At 40.5% G+C, this 21,337-nt stretch overlaps 1 protein-coding gene across 2 annotated transcripts in view; it reads left to right on the top strand.

The window, feature by feature from the left end:
- Window positions 1-21,337, top strand: part of DOCK8 (dedicator of cytokinesis 8) — a 94,086-nt gene that overhangs the window by 18,818 nt on the left and 53,931 nt on the right. For both annotated transcript variants that reach the window (XM_075410549.1, XM_075410548.1), the window contains exons 3-14: window positions 2,489-2,664; window positions 5,622-5,693; window positions 10,171-10,294; window positions 10,499-10,711; window positions 11,219-11,304; window positions 11,871-11,937; window positions 12,183-12,332; window positions 12,954-13,034; window positions 14,041-14,200; window positions 14,819-14,958; window positions 15,191-15,284; window positions 16,441-16,603. In XM_075410549.1, the coding sequence (XP_075266664.1) occupies window positions 2,489-2,664; window positions 5,622-5,693; window positions 10,171-10,294; window positions 10,499-10,711; window positions 11,219-11,304; window positions 11,871-11,937; window positions 12,183-12,332; window positions 12,954-13,034; window positions 14,041-14,200; window positions 14,819-14,958; window positions 15,191-15,284; window positions 16,441-16,603 (1,526 nt within the window). The remainder of the gene's footprint in view (window positions 1-2,488; window positions 2,665-5,621; window positions 5,694-10,170; window positions 10,295-10,498; window positions 10,712-11,218; window positions 11,305-11,870; window positions 11,938-12,182; window positions 12,333-12,953; window positions 13,035-14,040; window positions 14,201-14,818; window positions 14,959-15,190; window positions 15,285-16,440; window positions 16,604-21,337) is intronic.

Genomic DNA, 21,337 nt, shown 5'->3' with positions numbered 1-21,337 from the left:
ATCACCATTTACTCATAACTGTTGATCCAGTATGCTCAGCACTACACTAGGTACAAACCAAAGATAGTGCTTAACCTAAAAATTAGTTAACAGCACAGAGTATTTCTTCAGCTGGCTGCCTCATGGTTTGCTGGACTTAGTGTCAGGTTTAGGTTTTCCCTTTGGATCCAAAGAGCAAAGAAAGAGAGAGATTTTCTTCAGAGAATTCAATCGATCCCTTAAATTGTGCAGGCGGAGTGGTGAGCTCAGAGACTTTATTACGCAGAGACCAATATAGTTGCCGTATAAAAGGGGAACCTGGGGCGAGGAGTGGTGGTTGGGTATATTCAAAGGTCCCTACTACATCATTTGCAGGAGTATTTACCACATCCATTTAAAAAAAAAAAAATATTGGGTTGTTTTAGTTCTCCTAGGTGTTGTTAGCATATTTCTTCTAAATATGCTTCACTTTCTGCAAGATGTTTCTTGATTTTTATTAGCTGAATAGGTTCCTCATTTGTATTTCCAGAACACTAAAAAGGCTCCGAAACTCGTATGTAGCACTGAACAGTTTTAACTCATCTTCCTGTCTTCAGTGACTGATGCGGCATACCGTTGCCACTATGAGTGAGCCATTTTAGTTCACAGTTACCCAGAGCTTTGCCACTGTTGAGCACCTTTGTAAGTTTTAGAAATTGTGGAATTCCTCATTGTCCTATTGAGCTAAAATTCCTGATGTTGTGGATGTAACACTGTTATGTGCAGAGGTCATTTCATGCTCAGGTGAAAATGCTGTCAACTTCCACGAGAGTCTTGCACAAGCAGAACTCAGTAATAACGAGTCAAGACTTCATGATTTGGGCCTGTGGATTTTATTTGTGAAGGGGAGCACTGGAGTATAAGGAGCATAGCTCCACATTGGATGAGACAGTAGATGCAGTAGCACTTAATATAAAGGCAGTGTTGCTATCAGGGACATCGGGTGCCTGATTTTCCCCACAGTCATCAACAGCACCATAAAGGTTTTCAGACTATTACTATTTTCAGACTATTTATTTCTGGCAGCTTCAGAAGGCAGCCTTGTGAAAAGTATTTGGGCTAATCAGTGCAACGAAATCCTTGTTCTTCACAGTTGAGGATGATTTGATAGCTGTTTTTTGCTAGAATTCTTTCACCTAGCAAAGAAGTTATTTGAGTGCTATTATTCTAATGGTCTTACTATTTTTCTGTGCTCTTACTGTGCTGAGGTTTCCACAGCCTTTCTGGAACTAACAATATAAGCCATAGGTTTTCTAAAGCTGTAGCTTTTAGACCTATTTGTTACTTTTCCAGACAATCAACAATATGTGATACTGGTCTTTGTACTCAGCTGTACAGATGTTCATCTTCTACACATACACCGACTATTTTTGTTGGCTATATAGCAAGTAAAATACCCTTAACGTACAAAGTCACATTTATGTGTACATGGAACATTTCTAGGTAGCATATCAAACAAGATTTTCTGCCTCTATTTTAGAGACTAAGCAGATAAAAAGAGCTAGACAGCTTGAATCAGATGGTCTATATAAGAATGGCTAATTAAATGTAATCAAATACAACTGCTCTCTGTCAAGGTGCAATGCCATGTGCTGTAGAAATAGTGGATATCTAAGGTTTGCAATGATAACTTCAGTAGTTATGTGTAGTCTTTTGTGTGGTTGCTGTACTGACTCTTGAAAAATCCAATAAAATTAGAAGTAAAATGCAAACGAGTAATTTTCAGAGATGGAAAATAATAATTTCTTCTGATTTTGGGTATATCTTGCCCTCAGCTTTGTTTGGAGAAAAGCACACAGCATTTCTAATAGTCTCTTTCAGGCACAGCACCTAAAATGAAGGGCATCTTCATGATGGCACCTATGGTGCTTGTAGTTGGCACTAATCTCAGTATGACTTCCAGGATTTACTGCCTTGACCTTGTTATTGCTGGTGTTTTTTGTCACATTTGCTGTAGAGTCGATTGGCAGCTCCCTGCCAGCTGGCCACTGCCCTGTCACTGTCATTTTGGTCATTCTGTCGTTGCTGCTGGCTGCTGCCTCTTTGATAACTGATGAGCACCATCGACTGGGCAAGAGGGGCTGAGTGCACTTCATGGGAATCCATCAAAGTACGTCTGAGGGCACCCAGGACGTACTTCAATCAGCCCTACTTCTACCAGCATGTATGACAAATGTTCCTCAACAGAGGAAATGGGTGTAAATTTGGATTTAGTTGTAGTATCTTCCATTTCTTCTCCTGTGTTTTAAAACTTTTCTCACTTTGTCCCCTTTCTTTTTTCAGTTAAATGTTTCATTTAGCAGCTTCTCCTTACGTTAAATGCAGTGGCATTGTACACAACGTTAAAAGGGTGTTTCCTACGTTTTAAAAAAATGGGACAATGACAAGAAGTAAATAAATAAGCCTAAAATATACTAGTAAAAAAGCCTCTTCTAATGCTAAAATAAACAACTCTTTTTTTTTTCATTAGCCTTCATTTTATGATGCAGTCGACCCAGTAGATTTTGAAGGCTTCCTAATGACGCGGCTAAACAACTTGGACTCAGAACTAGCACAAGAACTTGGTGATTTTCCTGAAGATGACTTGGACATTGTCTTTACACCCAAAGAATGCAGGACTTTGCAACCCTCTATGCCAGAAGATGGGTAAGGAGACTTCCTCTCTCTCTGAAGTGCTTCAGGTTTAAAAATAGTTTTGAAGATGTCAATCCAGACACTGCATTCTGCCAGCCATCCAGCCATCCATTACGCACTTGCTGAACTTTAAACATTCTGAACTTTGCAGTTGATTCTGTTAGGCCTGTTTGCACGCTGAAATTAAGCAAGCATTTACATGACTTCCTGAGCTAGCTGGTAGCAGCAGAAGTGAGGTAGGTGTAGGGTAGGAAGAAGAAGAAGGCAGGGAAGGAGGGCAGTATGAAAAGTAATTTTGTAGCTCTGATCCTAGAGGTGGAAGTTGATTCTGATTTGTAGTAAGCACAGGACTGATTTTTTTTCCTCTTGTTTTTTTTTTTTTGCTAGCTATGTGTTGCATGGCATTGATCAGCTCACTAAGCATCTCTTTCTCGGTAACTTTCTTGCTTAGATGGGGGGGAATAGTTCACACTTTGTCCTGTTTTGGGGGAGAAAAATGTAGTGTAGAAGTCACTTTTGGTTTCAGACTGACATTAATGAAATAATTCAGAAGATTTCCACTATTTTCAACAGCTTTTAAATTAGAATAGGTAGCATGTGTTGATACTGGTGCTTGGCCATCCTGAAAATATTTAAGCTGGTTGGATGAACAGGTGAACTATGGGCAACAGAATTTTTCAGAATGAGAAAAATGGGTGCATTGGGGAGATTTCTGGTGCAGTTTAGGAGAGTCCTATGCATTGTGTACAAAATACCCTTCAAGGATTGTTTCACTGTTAAGAGGTAACTTCAAGTAGAACCGCGAAGGCCTGTTGAGTTTTGCAAGCAGTAACAGCCAGATAAATGTGAAGTCAGCACCAGTTTAGCCCCAAACTGCTGTGTCTGCAAAGACAGCTAACTGTGCAACGCGTTTGGGGTGAGGGGCTGGCGTTCAGGAAGTGACCGGCACAGTCTACATTTTCTGCTGTGCTGAACCTGAACGCTGAAGGGACAAACAGCCTTAGCTTATGGTGTGCTGACTCACAGGGTAGACCAGCATCCCTTTCTGTTTGTTACAGCCTTCTCTAATTTATACCATCCAGCTGTATAAAGTGGAGCCCTATACAATAACTGTATTTGTTCGGTGTTTGCTGCCCAACATACCTAAGGCAGTGAGGCTAAGCAGGAACCACAGTTTATGTGATTTTTGCCAGCTGTGGGCTAGCTGAGAGTCCCTCTCTGTAAGTGAGTTTTCAGCCTGCAAGCTCTTTCTGGGCCCAAGGCATCTCTCAGGAAATTAAGGAGAGTGAAGCAGGTAAAAGAGGTGCCAGGCTTGGTCACCTGAGAACTCTTTGAATTGTACAGATCCCAGGGGATTTTGTAGTATTTGCAGAAAAGGTGATTTTCACTTGACGTCACTCACAGAAAATGTTCCAATCTTTATCACAAATTCTTGTTTTCCTGTGGATTGGGGAAAGAGGATGGATGTTGGAGGCAGTGAATATTTTAGTGCTTGAAGTTCCTGTTTAGTTCAATTAAGCACAAGAATAGTAAAAAATTATCCAGCTTTGAAATGAGATGTTAAAGAGAAGGTGACCATTTCTCCCCAATACACACATATTCCCAAGTTTACTTACCACCATGCCTGCTATATCAGATGGCAGTTACCTATTTGTTTTTCGAGCAGGAGAACGTGTAGACTCATGCTGTACAATCAGTTTCGGGCCTAATGTGCACAACAGTAACATTAAGGGTTTTGTCACAAGTCTGTGGCAAAGCTCAAGTGGTCAAGAACCACAAGTGTGCTTTCAGCAGATTTTTTTACCCAGTGGCTTCCTGTTAGCCATTCACACTGCTGCTTCTGCAGAAAATCCTGGTCAAGGATGCGGGGATGTGTTAGGGAAGGTGAGAGCATGGGAGAGATGCACACCGAAGATTTGCCTGCAGGCGATGCAGTCTGCGGTGTCTTCCTGTGCGAGAGCAGGAGGCAGATACTGGCAACCAAACTGGGCTAACACGCTTACAAACATACGCCCCGTCTGAACCAGAAGCAGGACGTGACCGTGTGCTGCCCCAGTCCGCCCGCGGTAGGGGCACACAGCAGCGTGATGTCGGCCAAGCCTCCGTCTTGCCTTGCGTGTCTGAACCCAGATCAGTTGCTACCTGGTCTTGGTAACTGGTTGCAAATCTGTTAAGAGTTCTGGGTGGAAAGTGCTGAAAAAGTATCATGCCTTTCACCCATGCTTGCGTTGCATGTGTATCCTGGTCTTTCACTCAGTTGGATTGGAGGGAGTAGCAAGTGATTTTGGTATAGGTCACTAAAATTTTTTAGAACAGGGGTAGGGGAATTATGCTAGAACATCATGATAGCAAATTCATGGGCATCAACTTTAGCTTAGAATATTTCAGTTCTATTCAGTATCCAGCCTATCAGGCAGCACTGGCAACTCCCTACATTAAAGGATGCTTATTTAAAAATCATAAAATTAAATAGTAACATATTCTTTGGGTCTCTGTTTAGAGTTTTCTCCATTTCTGTGAGAAAGAGAATATTATGCCAAAAACATACAAGAGACAATGTATTTGGAGCCCAGGAGCTGAGGCCTCTCTAAAAATATGCCTGTGTGTTGAAATTTGTTACAAGGTTTTGAAAATCACAAATATGTGTACCTGGTATAATTTCTTTTATTTTGCAGTATTTTATAGCAATATCAGTCTTATAGTCATGAAATGTATAGTGTGGCAGATGGTTAACTCTATTATATCTATTTTTGTTAATTTATAAACACAGCCACAAAAACCTGCATGAGGGAATTCATACAGCACGTGTAGTTCTTTAAACCTCAAGAAAGAGTTTATCAGTAAAATAAACACGCAGGAGAGGACTAACAGAGAGACCTTTATCTGAACAGCACATTTATGTACGTTTCTTTGTCCTTAAGGTATGACCTAGGTACTGGAATATTTACAATGTGTTGCTTTTTCCCCAGGGTTGAACTGGATTCACATGTCAGAGACTGTGTTCAGACGTATATCCGGGAGTGGCTGATTGTGAATCGAAAGTAAGCTACGTACAAGTAAATTAAATAGATAATAACTTGCATCTTTTTTGACAGAGAGGAGATGTATGCGGTTATAAGTAGTCCTAAAGAATAATGATTTGAATCAGTGGCTGAAGACAAGAACTGACTTTTCGGGAGTTTATTTAACAAAGTTCTTTTGTTTGAGACAGTGGGCTATAGCTACAGTTAGCTAAATAACTAAATAAATACAGTTGCATCTGCTTCTTGTTTATTCAGGCACTCTGGGAATTAATCAGGAAGAATTTACGTGAACTGTCTGTAATGATGATTTGTCTAAATCAGGAATACTACATTTATTGTCCTTCATATTCGTATCGGCAATTAATAGGTGAGGACAGTATACTTGGCTTGGTATGACATTAATTTCAGAGATATGAAGCTTAGTTCTTGAAAGCCGATGGTGATTAAATTTTCTGTGCCATACATTTGTGAGCAAATTACAAATTTACTAATTATTTTCCAGTTTTATTCCTTAGCCATGTAGGTCTGTGTTGGTCTCTGAGGTTGAATCCCTGCTTTCTAGTTATGTAATCCCTTTCTAATCTGATGGATCTCTGTTTCAAACTTGTAGGTTTTTCATAAATAGTAACAGCCATTATTTGTTGTTTTAGTACTTTACTCATCTGATAGTTGCAGTAATTTTAGAGGTCCCAGACTAAATGTATTCTTAGCCAAGTATGCCATTTCTTCATAGGCCAAAACTGTTTTCTCTCTCCTTAATCTTCACCCTCTGTGCATATTGAGAGACAGGAGTCATATCCTACCTCAGGTTTTAAGTTGCTGGGCTAAACAAGCCATGCTCTTTCAGTCTCTACCCATACTGTAGCAGCTGTACTCAATATTAGTGCTGTGAGTAGCTTATCCTGTCTCAATCCTTTATCCCCTACTTCTTTTCTTCTCTTATCTCATGCTGAAAGAATAATTTTGCGGTTTTTAAGTACTTTGTAAGGTCTAACTCAGTTTGAGTTTTGACAGTTTTCACTTTGTCCCTGGATACCAGGCTTTAAATAGAGACTTATTGGCTGTCCAGTCTTTTTAAGCCTTTCAGGCTCTTTGCTTGGTATGTATCTAGTTTTTGTGATTATGTTTTGCTAACACTGTAGATTTCCCAAAGAACCACAGCTTCTAAAACTTTCTGAATTTCTAGTCAGACAGTAGGACATTTAGATAATCACCACAGGCAGAAACAAGAATTTCTACTTGCAACTACATTTCTACCAGAATATACCTCTGCACTGGAAATTTTTTTTTTTATGAAAGGTCAAGACTCTACACACTGTAAAATTGACACAGTTGTACTGGGAAAGTGCACTTCTACTGTTTTTATTACATTTGTTGCCTACAAAACCATTTTGCAACTATTTTGATTTGTGCTGAATTGCTATTTGATCACGCTAAAAGGAAGGACTAGAGGGATAAAGATTACGTTTGTATGCTCTTCATTTTGCCTTCCATGCCCTAAAAAATCAACATGGTCTGATTTCTAATGGTGTCTGAAAACAAAAGGCAGTGACAGGAGCGAAAAAGCAAGGATTATGCGCTTTCCCAGCAGTGATTGATTGTATTCTTGGGACTATTAGAGTAGCATCCAACTGAACATCCAACTAAATCATTCTGTGATTCTAAACTATTTTACATCAGTAAGGGATTTCTGCATTTGGGGTCAGTGTAATTCAACACACAGAACCAAACCTGTAGCCATTACAAGTGACTTAATTTCCTTTTTTTAAAAAAATTTTACTTTATTTTTTCATTTCATTTCATTTCATTTCATTTCATTTCATTTCATTTCATGCATTAAAAGTGAAGGGAATTCTCAGGCAGGACTTTCTGTGCGTGTCTGTCCCTGGATTCTCAGGGATGCACTGTGCCAGTGGAGCTTGCCTCCTTCCCCATCACCCCCTCTTTTCTGCAGAAGGAGGTTTTTGAAGCTCTGTTCTTCTGCACCACTTCCTGTTCATCCCCTCTTGCACTCATGCCTTGTTCTTGAGAAGCAGTAGTAGCAGCTGATGGTGGAGTGCTGGCGTATTTGCTGCCATTTCGTTGTGCCCCTTCGTCCGCCCTCGCTACTCTCTTTTGTTTTGACCTGATGTACATCAGCAGTCAGTGTGTTATGGGTTGACTCCTGGTGATCATAAAGGAATTGCATTGTTTAGTCGTGCAGCTTGTGCAGGGATGGAGCAGCCGCTGAGGGTTGTTAAGAGACTTCCTCCGGGGGTGCTGATGAAATTTGTTCAGTTCTCAGAACGGTTCCGCAGTGAGTCACTAAAAATAGCTTAGTGGGTTTTGCAGACTCTCCACCTGCACCGCGCAGAGCATGGTGCTAGCTCTTTCACGCAGCTCTGTCCTGAGTGCGCTGTAAAGAGCCAGCGTACAGCTTTCTCTGTGCACATGGGTAGTGAGCAGTAAAGACACGGACGTGAAAAATAGAACATAGCTATTTTTGCACTTACGTGTGCTTGTAGAAATGTGAGTGGAGCTGTAGAAACACACATGCATGAAAAGACTTGTCTGCTGTTTTACTTTCTATCTCATTGAGGTAAACATGAGGAAGGGCCCTGTCGGACAGCTGGCCTTTGATGGCTGTGGCTAACAAAGCAAGCGAGTAATTAAAAATTATGAAGAAAAAGACACAAATGTAAAAGATGCTGCAATGTTACGTAAGCCAGTGATATATATTTGACTGGGAGTCTCATGTTGTGCTTGAATGCTATTCTCAAAACAGACAGGAGAGGAAGAGAAGGCATCTAGACAGGAGTGAGACAAAGTAGTCATAGAAAGCTTTCCATTGTTTTGAGAAAGGCTGAAGAATCTGTAGTTACTGCTTGGGATACAAAGATTCATAGGACAGGCTGATCGACGTGTGGTCTGGTGCGCTATAGACAAGAGGAATGATTTCCATCCACTTGTGGATGTGAAGTTCAGAGCAGCAGAGTGAAGGGAGTTCGGTGAGTGGCACAAGCAGAGGTGGTTCTCGTGCCCCCAGGGTGGAGAGGTGTGTAAGAGAGGGGCTGGACGCAGCTGAGGTGGCCATGTGTTTTTGCCAGAGGTGGAACAGGAGGCTGATTCCTGTGCCAGTCAGTTTCTCCTTTCAGTTGTCCTTTGCTTCTTTTCCGCATCCCAGTATCCGAATGCAGTGCGTGGCCATTTAATTGACATGTGTGCTAAAACCAGGGTTTGTCTCTTGGTAGGTTTTAATGGCTACCATGCTCTTAAAAATAAATAAATGATATAAATAAGTCTTCCAAGAATACTTTAGGGAAAGGCATCTCTAGTGCAGCTTGTACCTCACAGGGAAAGTGTGAACTCAGGTAAATAAATCTCTCCATTGACCGTTTGTCTGCCACTGGAGGTAGTGATAAAATAATCAACAAAACCTCTTTCGGATGCTGAAATGTCTTAAACTCATGCAGAATTTCTGTCTTTCATTCCGGATGATGAAAGGAGTTCCAAAACAAGGTCACATCCAAGGAGAACAGGGGTTGTCTCTTTTATGACTTCAGTTTTCATTTGCAGTGAACTGGTAAACGATCAAAATGCAAACAATTAAAATTAAAACACATTGGAGCATATAATTCAGTTACTCCCAAAATGTAATAAAAAGATGTCTCCCTGATCAATAATTGCTTGTTGTGGCATCTTTATGGAAGTACTCAGATGTTTAGATGTTGCTTCAGGAATGTCATGGAAAGGAAAATGAATGAAGCAGGATACTGTAACTAAGGAGGCTGATCATGAAAAGGCCATCGCAGGATTTAGTGATTTGCATACTTAAGTGGAAGAGATAGAACTCTGGGTACATCTGGTATCTTTTTTTAAGGGTACCTGCTGGTTTTTTCCCTCTGTTCACAAAAATGTGACTTGAAATTGGTACCTTGCTGCAGGGTTTTGAGAAGTTGTCAGCAGAAGGGGGTTAAATTGTGCCCTAGCAATAGCCCTCTTTAAAACATGTTTGAAAGGTGTAGGTTGTTGTATGTGAGGTACTTGGGAATACCAGCAAGGTCCAGGACATGCCTTGGGCCAAATGGCATTTCAGACAAGAGCAGTAAGCTCCTTAATGTATAACTGCAGGAGCAAAGAGCCAACCAAGAGGTAAGCAATCCCGATCCGTGTTCATAAGGATGTTGAAATAATCACCGTGTCTGATGAGGAGCTCAGAGATTAGTTTGTACCTATGTCAGGTTTTTCTGCTCTCTCAGGCTGACAGTCCATGCAAAAGCAACGCAAATTAATTTTCTTCATTTTAAAAACGTTCTTAATATACATGATAGAGTTGCAGTGATAAAACAATAAACTTTGTGAAATGCCACGTTTTTGCACAGAAACTGTGCTGTGCTGCACTTTTGCTCAATAATGTTTCTAGTTGCTTATTTATTTATTTTTTTTGTCTTTTCTGTTTATTTTCCCTTAACTCCTCCTTGCACCGTCTGGACTTGCTTGGGTTTCTCTGCAAAAGAAACCAAGGGAATTCAGATACTTGTAGCCTGAAAAACAAGGGATCCCGAAAAGATTTTCACAAGACACTTCAGAAGCAAACGTTTGAATCGGAAACTTTGGACTGCAGCGATGCAAACTTTCAGGTACTTTCTCTCCAGTTTGGGAAGAGCGATCGGATGCAGCAGCTTTCCTCCAGGGAAGCACCCTAGGATGTCTGTAATGGCGTCAAGCAGAGAGGCCGCACTTGCCATGAGGCCTCATGGCAGAGGTGGCGTTGAGGCCCTCTCTGCCAGACAAGCAAGAGACGCCCCGGTGCAGCTCGCCATTTTGTTGCTTTTTCCTGACAGGCGGGTCCCCGACATGTCCACACGCTCCCTGAGGAGGCCTCGAGGACGACCCTCGCCTCCTCCGACTTCGACCTGCGCAGCCTGCAGCCGGACCCGCGCCTGGAAAACCTGCTGCGGCACGTCAGCGCCGAGGAGTTCGAGCGGCAGAACGAGGAGGCTCGGCGCACCAACAGGCACGCAGAGCTCCTCGCCCTCTACCCCTCCGTCGACGAGGTGAGCCCAGGGGCCCGACGGCCCACAAGCCGTCCCAAGCTGGCTGTCCTGAGATGTTTAAGGTTAAAGCTGCACCGCAGTCAAAAAACAGGGTTTGTGGCCTGGATATGTGTCTGTCTTGGGTAATAGCATGGCGAAGGCACGTCACCGTGGGCTCCCGTTAGCTGTCGTGAACGTGCTCTGACTCGTGGTGTTGCCTGAGGCTTCATTACATCCCCCTCAATGCGGGGTGGGGTTGTGTCAGGCTGTGACACTTCACACTAAGGCTTGCTTGGGGGCCAGGAGTGTAAATATTCGGTGTAAATGCCAGATGGGGGCCAGAAGTGTCAATATTCAGAAATATAAATCAATTTTCTTTCATCTCTGAAGAGATGAAATACCTGCTGAGTTGGGGAAGATGCTAGTCTGTAGCAACATCTCGGTTAACGTCATGTAAAGGTTTTACGCAAGTATGTAAATTAACAGTTGTTTTAGTTGAGTATGACTACAATAACTGTTCAACGACAGGAGGATGCAGTGGAGATACGGCCAGTGCCGGATCGCCCAAAGGAACATCTGGGCAACAGGATTTTGGTGAAGCTGCAGACTCTGAAGTAAGTATCCTGAACAAGCCTCGCTCGCCATTTCCCAGTTCATACCAGCATACTGCTGCCGACCCTTCTACGCCGCTGCAGGTGTCCTCTTCAGCACCTGTTTGCATGCTTGCTTGTTCTTTCTTAGTGTAATAGAGGACTATTTCTATCCATCATTACAGAAGACTTTAACTTGTCAGGGCCAAAAGGAGTTGGGAATGAGCCCTAATTTTACATTTCCAACAAACTAGGTTGGTCTCCGTACATGCTACTGGACTTGATAAACAGAAAAAAAAATTCGAGAAAGGTAGGATCAGTTTTAACTGATACCTGAGACCGCCTTCCTGACAAATTCAGAAAATACATTGCGTGCAGTTTACTTCCCTCCTTTTCTTCTTGAAATCATATAATAAAATGCACTAATAATGAAATCCTCCAGGCTTTGTGAGAGCTGAGGTCTGGAACTAAATATTTCTCTTTATTTTCTAATGGAAGTGCCAGTCGAAGTACAGCCCTTTCATTTTTTTATTATACGGAGCCATAAGAGTGCAGTATTAATCAGTGTCCTGTGTGTCTTTCCTTAACAGGTTTGATATAGAGATTGAACCGTTGTTTGCATGCATAGCTCTCTATGATATAAAAGAAAGAAAAAAGGTAAGTGTACATACAGTATTTTTGTTCAGTTGGCTTGGGTTTTTATCTCTGGAGTAATAATTTAGGAAAATTTAGAAAAAACATGCAACTTCTTCACATGTGCAGTGTGATCCACGATAGTTTTTATTCAATCACATGCTTGCAACTGTTTATTTTGTAGTTCTAGTTACTCCTTTTAACTTAATTTAAAGTAAAATTTTATGCATTTTTATTTGCAATACATTTGAATTCTTTTTCTTTCCAAGATCTCAGAAAATTTTCATTGTGACCTCAACCCTGATTCATTAAGAGGGTTCTTGCGTTCTCATACACCCTCCGTTGACTTGTCTACTCAGGCAAGATCAGCAGTATTTTCTGTCACTTACCCCTCATCGGATATATACCTAGTTATAAAGGTACGTTACAGTGCTACTTCAACACCGTAGTTCCTGTTCCCAGCTGTGCCTCTTGGCTGAGTTCATGGAGCTGACAAACCTGAGTTTCCTGTAGCTGAGAGTAGTTCTTAGAGCTTTTAATAGTGCATGTGCAGGTGTCCACTGGTATATCTCACTCCCAAGCTAAAAAGTTGTATTGTGTTCTATTTCTGCTATTCAGAATTTCCTATCTCTGCCTAAGGGAAATGTAAAGTAAAGTGAAATAAGCCATTTTGAAAAATTTTATTTACATTCTGTGATAGTTTCTTGGCTTTGTTTTAGTGCACTTTGTATCATTTTGTTTATTTAGTTCTGAAGCTGAGTTAGCCTGAACCACATCATTTGGAATGTGTTAACTTTCCTGATTTCAGTGAAAATGCAGTAGTACCTGACTGACAATGTTGTCACGTATGTATTTTCTGCTTTCTAACAAACCAGATGGAAAGCTAGGTGAAGGTTTAATATTGGTTACACCATAAAGACAGTTTTAAGGATTCTATATTGCACATTTAGGCAGACTCTTTTGTATTGCTAGTGAAGCAACATGTTACTATTTGGGTGATACTTTTCCTTTGTGAGTGTCTTATTTTACTACTTCTGTAGATAGAAAAAGTGCTTCAGCAAGGAGAAATCGGAGACTGTGCAGAACCCTACATGATTCTTAAAGAAAGTGAGGCTGGCAAGGTAAGTGAACAACTATGAAAAGGGTTAAGATCCAAAAATGCATGCACAAGGAAAAAGCAGAGAAAGAGCAGGCCTTTTGGAACAGTGCAGAATCCCAAGAGCATTGTGGAGGAAGCCAGCTGGTGCATTCTTGATGCAGGCAGTCACAGAATCACAGAATCACAGAATGGTAGGGGTTGGAAGGGACATCTGTGGGTCATCTAGTCCAACCCTCCTGCCGAAGCAGGGTCACCTACAGCAGGCTGCACAGGACCTTGTCCAGGCGGGTCTTGAATATCTCCAGAGAAGGAGACTCCACAGCCTCCCTGGGCAGCCTGTTCCAGTGCTAAGTGACAGTCTGGTGTCTGTGACCAACAGGAAGAAATCATGAGAAGGCAGGGTGCACTTTCATTACTGAACCCTTTGGAAATCAAAATTGACAAAGTTTTGAGTCATGAAGCGGATAGGCATGAGCAAAGGAGATGACAATGCAATGTGGAGTTAGCAGAAAGATTTGTACCTCAGAGACATGTTATTGATTTGGATGGACAACCTATTGTATTGTGTACGTGGCCAGTTCAGTGCTGTCATCCATAGATAACATGAGCTCTATTCAAGGAATTCATGGTTGTTTACCTCCCTGGAGTAGATTGACAATGTTTGCTGGACTTCCACATGTCTCTCACCTGTAGAACATTGCTTTCAGCAGAATATTGTTTCTGTATCTGATGAATGAAGTACAACATGCTAACATTTCATAGTGATTGTTCATGCTGGGCTAGAGGGTAACTGCAAAAAGATCTACAGTCTCCTTTTCTATAATGAAAACGAACTCGTTGAAAGTAAATGAGAAGTGAATGTACAAATCAAAATAGCTATGATCCTGACAGTGATATGGCAAGAAAACATGAGGTACAAGAATGCAAATTATTTACTGAACTCTAAGTATGTAATTTCCATTTTTTATCTGTAGTAGTATTAAAATAACTCAATTCTTTTTAAACAGTCATTGTTTTCTTTGTCTTAGACAAAAGAAAAGATTGAAAAACTGAAAGCCCAAGCTGAATCCTTTTGTCAGCGGTTGGGGAAATACAGAATGCCATTTGCCTGGATTCCCATAAGCCTAACTAATTTCTTCAACCTTTCAACACTTGAACGAGAAATACCTGAGGCCGAAGGTTTAAACGGTAGTTGTATAATTTTTCTGACTAATGCAAAGTGACTCTTCAGTAGGACTGTGCATAGGAAACAATGTCATTCACTCTGGCATTGAGAGTGAACAACGGATTCAAAGCCATGTCTTCTCAGCCTTCCTTTTCAGCACTACAGACACGACCTAATATGCTCACTGTTTCATCTCTGCATATTTATTGTTATGTACGCTTAATATTCTTCCATGGTTTCTTCCATAGGCCCAATTTTGATTGAACAGAGGTTTTGTAGAGGTAAAACTCCCTTTGCCATGTGGATTTTGTTTGCAATACAGGGCAATCAAAACATATATCATCTTAGTTTCTAGAGTATGCAGCACCATTGGTCAACAACGTTGACCGAAGTGCTTTATAACCCATGCACTAAAAATTTCAATAAGCTTGTGCTGTGCAGCAGAAATAATGCCACTTCAGTAGGTGTGTCCTGGCATTCCACTATTTCACATAATCTGAAATAAAAGTAGTGGGATGTTTTAAGTACTCTCTCTGTCCTCTGACGTTGCTGGGAAATTGTGGGTTTCTCGTGTATTGTGATAGTCTCTGTACTGAAGCAACACAAAGCAAGGTGTTGTTTGATTTAATTTCTCTATGAAGGAAAAGGATCCACTAGTGACAAGAGGGCAACACTGCTACAGGCGAGAAGACTTTCTGAGAGAAGTCTCAGCTCGGAAGACAGCTATCCAGTATCAAACTTCAAAACTACCTCTCTGACCCTCAGCACCTTCTTTAAACAGGTACCTCGTACTCTTTATTTCTGATTGCCTAAGACATTTTTCATCTATGTCGTCTCAACCGTATTGGGAAAAGCTACCCGTGATGTTCATGTGGGGACAGAGGATAGCTGCTGTCAAGGAGGCAGTAACCCATTTGCTTTGTGTGCCTCAAGGACACGGTTCACTCAGAAGCTTTTCTCAGTGTTGTGGAGTATTGGTATAAAAGTACTGATTTTTGTCTTTCTCCTTGTAGGAAGGAGACAGGCTTAGTGATGAAGATCTATTCAAATTTTTAGCTGATTTCAAAAGATCGTCTTCCTTGCAGAGAAGAATTAAGACTTTACCAGGTACGTAATTCATTTTGGATGGAAAAGGATACATGTACTTTTCTCCCCTAAATTATTCTGTAAATTCCAACCTCAAATTATAATTAACTTGGGTTTTAAGTCTATAGTATGTACTATTGTGGAACTTCTTGGGTTCTCAGTCTCTACCTGAGCACAGATGCTTTTAAGGCTTTTTTTCTGTATGAGTATGGAGATTTATCTTCAGCTTGATATTCTAAAATTATTTGTTTTCCTCCCTAATTTACAGTGTATCTGCTGGATGTCTGTTGTAGTTATTCAAACTCCTTGAAGACAGTGCTTTAAAGAAGATACCTACGATCCTTGCTGTTTCCCTGCAAGGTTTTTAAATGTGTCATATTTTACAGAGGGAGATTAAAATGTCTACACATTTCATCTTATTTCAGTATTTGGGTCAGTGTTAGCTGGCAAAGTAGAGAAGCAGAGACAGTGTTTGGCTACTGTTAAAATCTTGACCAGCTGATTTTTTCTTTTTACATAAATTACAGCTCGAGGTCTTCTGGGTTGTAGAGGAACCTTGAAAAAAATGAACTGAGTGCAAAGCTGTTTTGCCTTTTTAGCTGATTGTGAGAAAAGAAAAGTCTGAGTTCCCCAAATGGTTTCCACTCATCACAACAGAGAATTTAAACTGAAAGTCTAGTTATACTTGGGTAAATGTTATCAGTATTAACTGTTTAACTGCTCACCACAGCAAAGTTGGCTTTCCTGGTGGGTGGTGTCTGCTTTGGCAGAGATTAATCAGAGCAGAATCTGAGTGGGGAGAGAGAGAAGTGTATTAGACAGCAACCCTTTTATCTTTTATTTGTCTCCCAGACATTTTATATTTTATTTGTGTGAAAGATACTAGGACATCAGCCCAGCAAGTAGTATTCATTCTTTCTTTCCTGTTTCTTTGAAATTGTGCAGAGTGGACATAAAGAACTATATGTTGGCCTGATGTGTGGGGAAGTATGTAGGTTACTTCCTGTGTATCTTTCCACACCTGTGCTTTCATTCTCATGCAGCCTTCAAGCCGAAGATCCAGTTCTTGTTTCTGCACTGTTGCTATGTAGCCTCAAATATTGCTTTAATTTTTGATTTGTTATACATTGGCTATTTTTTTTATTTTTGCTGAGATTTTGTGATTTTTTTTTTAAAGGAACACTTAAACTGGAGATTTCCCCAGCTCCAGAAAACCTTGGTTATTGTCTGACACCAGAATTACTACCAGTGAAGCCATTTCCAGAAAACCGTAATCGTCCTCACAAAGAGATTTTGGAATTCCCAATTAGAGAAGTGTATGTTCCCCATACCATCTATAGGTAAGGAGTAGCATACGTTTTTTAAATTCTTAAGATCCATTTTCAGAAGTAATTGGGATTCAGATTTTTTTTCAGAAATAGAAACTAAAAATATACTTTAAAAGTTGAAGACTATGTGTTAGGCTGATGATTTATCTCACTAGCCATTACAAGATAAAATGCCTGCAGGATGTTCTGCAGTGTACTTACTAATCTAATTATGTTGTCCTTTGAAAAGTTTTCTAAGATGTCCAAAAAAACCCTAACAGCTCTCATTGACTTGCCATACATACATACCTTTCTTCTTCTGTGTTTTTTTCCCAGTAGAGGTTATTATCGTTTTTAACAGTTTGGGTATATGTTTGTACTGGGTGGTTTCTGCTGTTAATTTGAGTCATCTGAGCATCTGAGGAAGTGATGTGTTGCTCTGTGTACGTTTTCACCATGAACAAGGACTCTAGGCTACATCATCCCTTTTCTTAAATCTGTCCTATTCTGGTTGTTTCAAGGAGACCACAGTGTTCACTAGCATGCAACTGAGCACTTCCCATAGTTTCTTAGTGGTCTGGCACATCTGAGTCTCTAAGAAGATACAAGTATTGGGAAAATGTTCTTCAACATGTTTGTGCAGCATAGTAGTGCTAGTAAGCAGTGATACTGGTAACAGCTAACTAGCAAGAATTCAAACTGTTGCATCGCAGTATTACAGATACAGAAATACTAGCTTTCATGGGGCTATTGTGTTAGTGAAGGGGTGGAAGTAAAACAGAATGCTTCTTACAACACTAGTTGACATGATTGTAAGGGACTTTTCTGATCCCTGAAACAGTATCTGCGTTCTGAATGGCGTTAGTGACAAAGATGTGATTATCAGTAAGGAATCACTGAATGAGGAAGCTGAATGAAGGGATGTAAAGCTTACTCGCTTCTTGCAGCAGAGATGAGCAAAGAGCCAGCTCTCCCACCCACTCTCCTGACCCCACCCAGGGCAAGAGAAGGGAAAGGCAAGGCTTGTGATTCAGTACAACTCCAAACTGCAGGGTTACAGACTAATTTATCCTGGGGAGATGATCCACACCTCATGAGAAACTGAAGAGCCAGTGGGGCTTTTGGTGACACCTGAATTTGGGTGTTAGCTTAAAAGGAAAGGAAAAAGAGAAAGTGGCATCTTATTTTACGACAACAACTTGCAATATGGTGTGAGCAGGGAAAGGAGTAAGTAAGCCAGTCTGGATAGAGCATCGAGGAGTTATTCCTGGGCTGTGCCGTGGATCTGTGACTTTCAGACTCCTGAGGGCAGTTTCGTTGTGCCCTTGGCACCAGAATGCTAAAAGGCAGAGAGTTATGGTACTTCTGTGTTCTCTGTGTATCAAAGATAAGTGTATTTTTTTTTCAGTTTTTAGGATTTTTATACAGACATTTCTATGCAGGAAGTAGTTTTTATACAATTGAAAGTGCAATCGTAAATGAACTTGAGTAATGCCTTTTATTAAAATGAAAAAATAAGAATGCACTATAACTTTCCTGTGCACTGTCTGGCCCCGGTGAGGAGTAGCATGTGTCAAGTCCAGTGTGCAGCCTAGTAGTGTCTAAAGGTCTGCTTTTGAGAACGAAAAGCATTAGCAATGGCTGTGTTGCTGAGCTAGAAAGAGAGTTGTTTCTGCACAGAATATTGTCTCTTTAGTTCTCCCCAAGGTAAGCTTCTGCAGCCAGACATCATGAACATCAAAGCCACCCTGCTGAAAATTAATTCATGCATCTACTGAAGAAAGTTTGGGTGTCTCCACACTGTCCTTCAGTTGCTAGGGTGTCTGTATTGAATACATACACCCACATGAGAAGAAATGTTTGCTATAGCTCAACAGTTACACCCTTTGTGCAAGAGTTCACACGCAGCGTGCTTGATCTCTTCAGGCTTTCTGGGCCCTGTTTTGATTTTCACCGTAGGTAGAAGTCATGGTAACAAAACAAATTAGGATCTGTCCAGCCTAACTTGTAACTATGAAGAGACTATCGATAAAGAATATTTGCCTTCATTAATTGTTACCTTAATTAGTGAATCAATGGTGATGACACAACTGATATGCCATAAGTTCACAGTGTGCTGTGAACTGGAAACTCAAATCAGTTAGTACCCAAATTAAACCCTAAAGACAGTCAGTTAGATACACTGGGGAAATGGTGACGAAAATGCAGAAATACTGGGTCATGTTCTGACTGCCTTGTGACAACTGGGGAGTTGCCAACTGAAATTGTTAATGAAGTCCAGCAATGGTTCCCAAGAAAGTCAGAGGAAGCAGCTTTGCAAACATTATGAAACAGGGAAGTCTGGAACTTGGTGGTGTCCAGAAAGTAACACCTGTGTTTGTGCAGTGCCATTGAAAGCTCCTCCTTTTCACACAAGCCAGAATCACCTAGCCACATCTGAGTTGCTTTTGCCATACAGTCGTGCCAGCGCTCTGGTGAGCAGAAGCATAGTTAGCAAATGTAGGCCAATGTATTTGCTTAACTTCACTGTCATGCGTTTTTCCTTGCTCAGTTCTCTGCATGGTGAATGATGTTTTGAGCCTGAGATTAACATATGCAAACTCTGAATTTGAATAGAGCCAGGTATTAAGAGTTTCATGTTATTTTATGGCCTTTCCTCTAATTTGAAAAGTAGAACCATCCTGGGTTAATTAAGCAATGTGGTAGCATTTAATCATAACTGAGTGTCATGGCCTGCTAGTGTTTTACAGGTGATCTGCTGTTTCTTGATTTTTGGTTGTAAGTCTGCAAACCACTTATTTTTTTACCAGTGCTATAGATGTAGATAATGAAGGAATGAAAAACAGATAAAATGGTTACCTGTTCTCTGTTAATGTTACCATGAATATAGGAGAGGCTTACATGTAGAAAGATACTTGAATAATCAATAAATAAAAACTTACAAAAATACAGGCTAGTAAGCTCTTACTGGCATAATAATACCTCTACACAAGCTCTGCTCATGAAACATCTAACTTCAGTTTTTCTTCTGAAAGTTTAAAAGAAATGCAAAGATTTTGTTTACTGGTTTGTTTTTGTTTTGGGTTTTTTTGCCAGTGTCAGGAGGGAAAAAAAAGAAAGGAAAAAAGGAAAAAAGTCTTTTTTTTTTTAAAATAATAGCTTTTACCTTTGTGATAGGAGAAGCAGAGTCTTCTGTTATAGTCTATGAACCTAGCTCTTGCTAGTTTTCACACTGGTGTGATGCCATTATTTTAAATGATGCTATTTCTGATTTATGCCAGAGAGATCGGCCGGCCCACTTTCTTTGTGCACTGTGAAATTGAGCACTTCTTTTTGTTGTGTACCTACATTTCTTTAATAAAAATTGTTCCCTGAAAATGTCAAAACACTCCAAGATTTATTTCTTTCAATACCCTCCTATTCTTAATAGGAAAAGGCATATAATTTAAAGTTTGTTTATCATTTTATTTTCTCGTGAAATGTAAATGAAAATGATGCTGCTTACTGCCACTGTGAAATGTTGGTGCTGAGGAAGAGGGATTTTTTCCCATTGCTTCAGCAGTAATTCAGCTTAACCAGGCACTGGAAGTCCTGTCTTTGATAGGGGAAGTTCCTAACGCTCAGGGGGTTTTCAGAGGTAGAGGGGTAAAAAAAACCTTTCCTTTGCTGTTTTGTTTCATTTAATTGCAAACCGCTGCACTGCACTCAGGCTTGCTATAGTCTGCAGTGTGCACTGGAGGCCTTCTGCTTTGATGGTCATCATGCTACCCCATCCTTGACTAGTTTTGAGTGGGGACAGACTATTGGCATTCAGTGGTCTGTTATTCCCATCACTACTGTCACGTTTTCTGCTCCTTTCTGCCTCTCTGTCCATGGGATCTGGAGAGAGCATGGTAGCCCTGTACATCTTCTACAAGGCCATTGCTCTAGTTTTGTGCCAGTCGGAGGTGGCAGCGCTTCTAACTGCTTTTTCAGAGTAAACAAAGTGGAGATTAGTATGGCACTGTTGTGCACAGGTGAAGGAAGCAGCTTAAGCCAGCAACTGCATTTTCAGAGATTTGAGTGTGTCATGATTGATTCTGCTCCTCAGTACATACGATTTCATCCCAGTGCAAATAGCTACCTGCTCTTTTCCAAGCTCCATAATCTTTCCTGGGCATCTATTGTACTGTCTCAGCAGTAAGAAGTTTTGTGGAAGGTTTCCTAATTTTTCTTGGCTTTTTACTGAGATAAAACTAACTTTGTCAAATACTGCATAACAAGCAGAAACAATGAACCCCAAAACTTCACAAACAGGATTCTGGGAGTGCATGCCCCTCTCCCATAGGCAGCTTGTTTGTCACAGTGCTTTCAGATGTAGTATCACACCTGGCTCTTTATGACAAACTTCATTAATTATGTAATACAGGCAGAGAGGAAAACATGCCACCATGTCATGGTGATCTCTGCATAGTCACTGAGCAGGGCCTCTGATTAATGGATTTGTCTAAACTTCCAGATGAAAGCTAAGCCTTTAAAGAAATGTATAATTATTCTTTAAAAAAATAATCTAAATGCAAGTGGTTTAGTTAGAGGCTGTTTCTGGGTTCCTCAAAATGTTTTGGTTGATTGTAATTTGACATCATAAATTAGATTCTTGAAAACTGTATTTTCAGCAGACTTTTAAGCAAGTATAATTCAAAATGCAACAACAGCATTTAAAAAAAATCTTTAACAAATTGGTATCTTGAAATAGCTGCTACGTCTCTATGAAAATCATTAGTATAA

The sequence above is a fragment of the Opisthocomus hoazin genome, chromosome Z, assembly GCF_030867145.1.
Source record: "Opisthocomus hoazin isolate bOpiHoa1 chromosome Z, bOpiHoa1.hap1, whole genome shotgun sequence".
Classification (NCBI taxonomy): Eukaryota; Metazoa; Chordata; class Aves; order Opisthocomiformes; family Opisthocomidae; genus Opisthocomus; species Opisthocomus hoazin.
The sequence above is the reverse complement of the archived record's forward strand: the minus strand, read 5'-3'. Positions and strand labels throughout refer to the sequence as shown.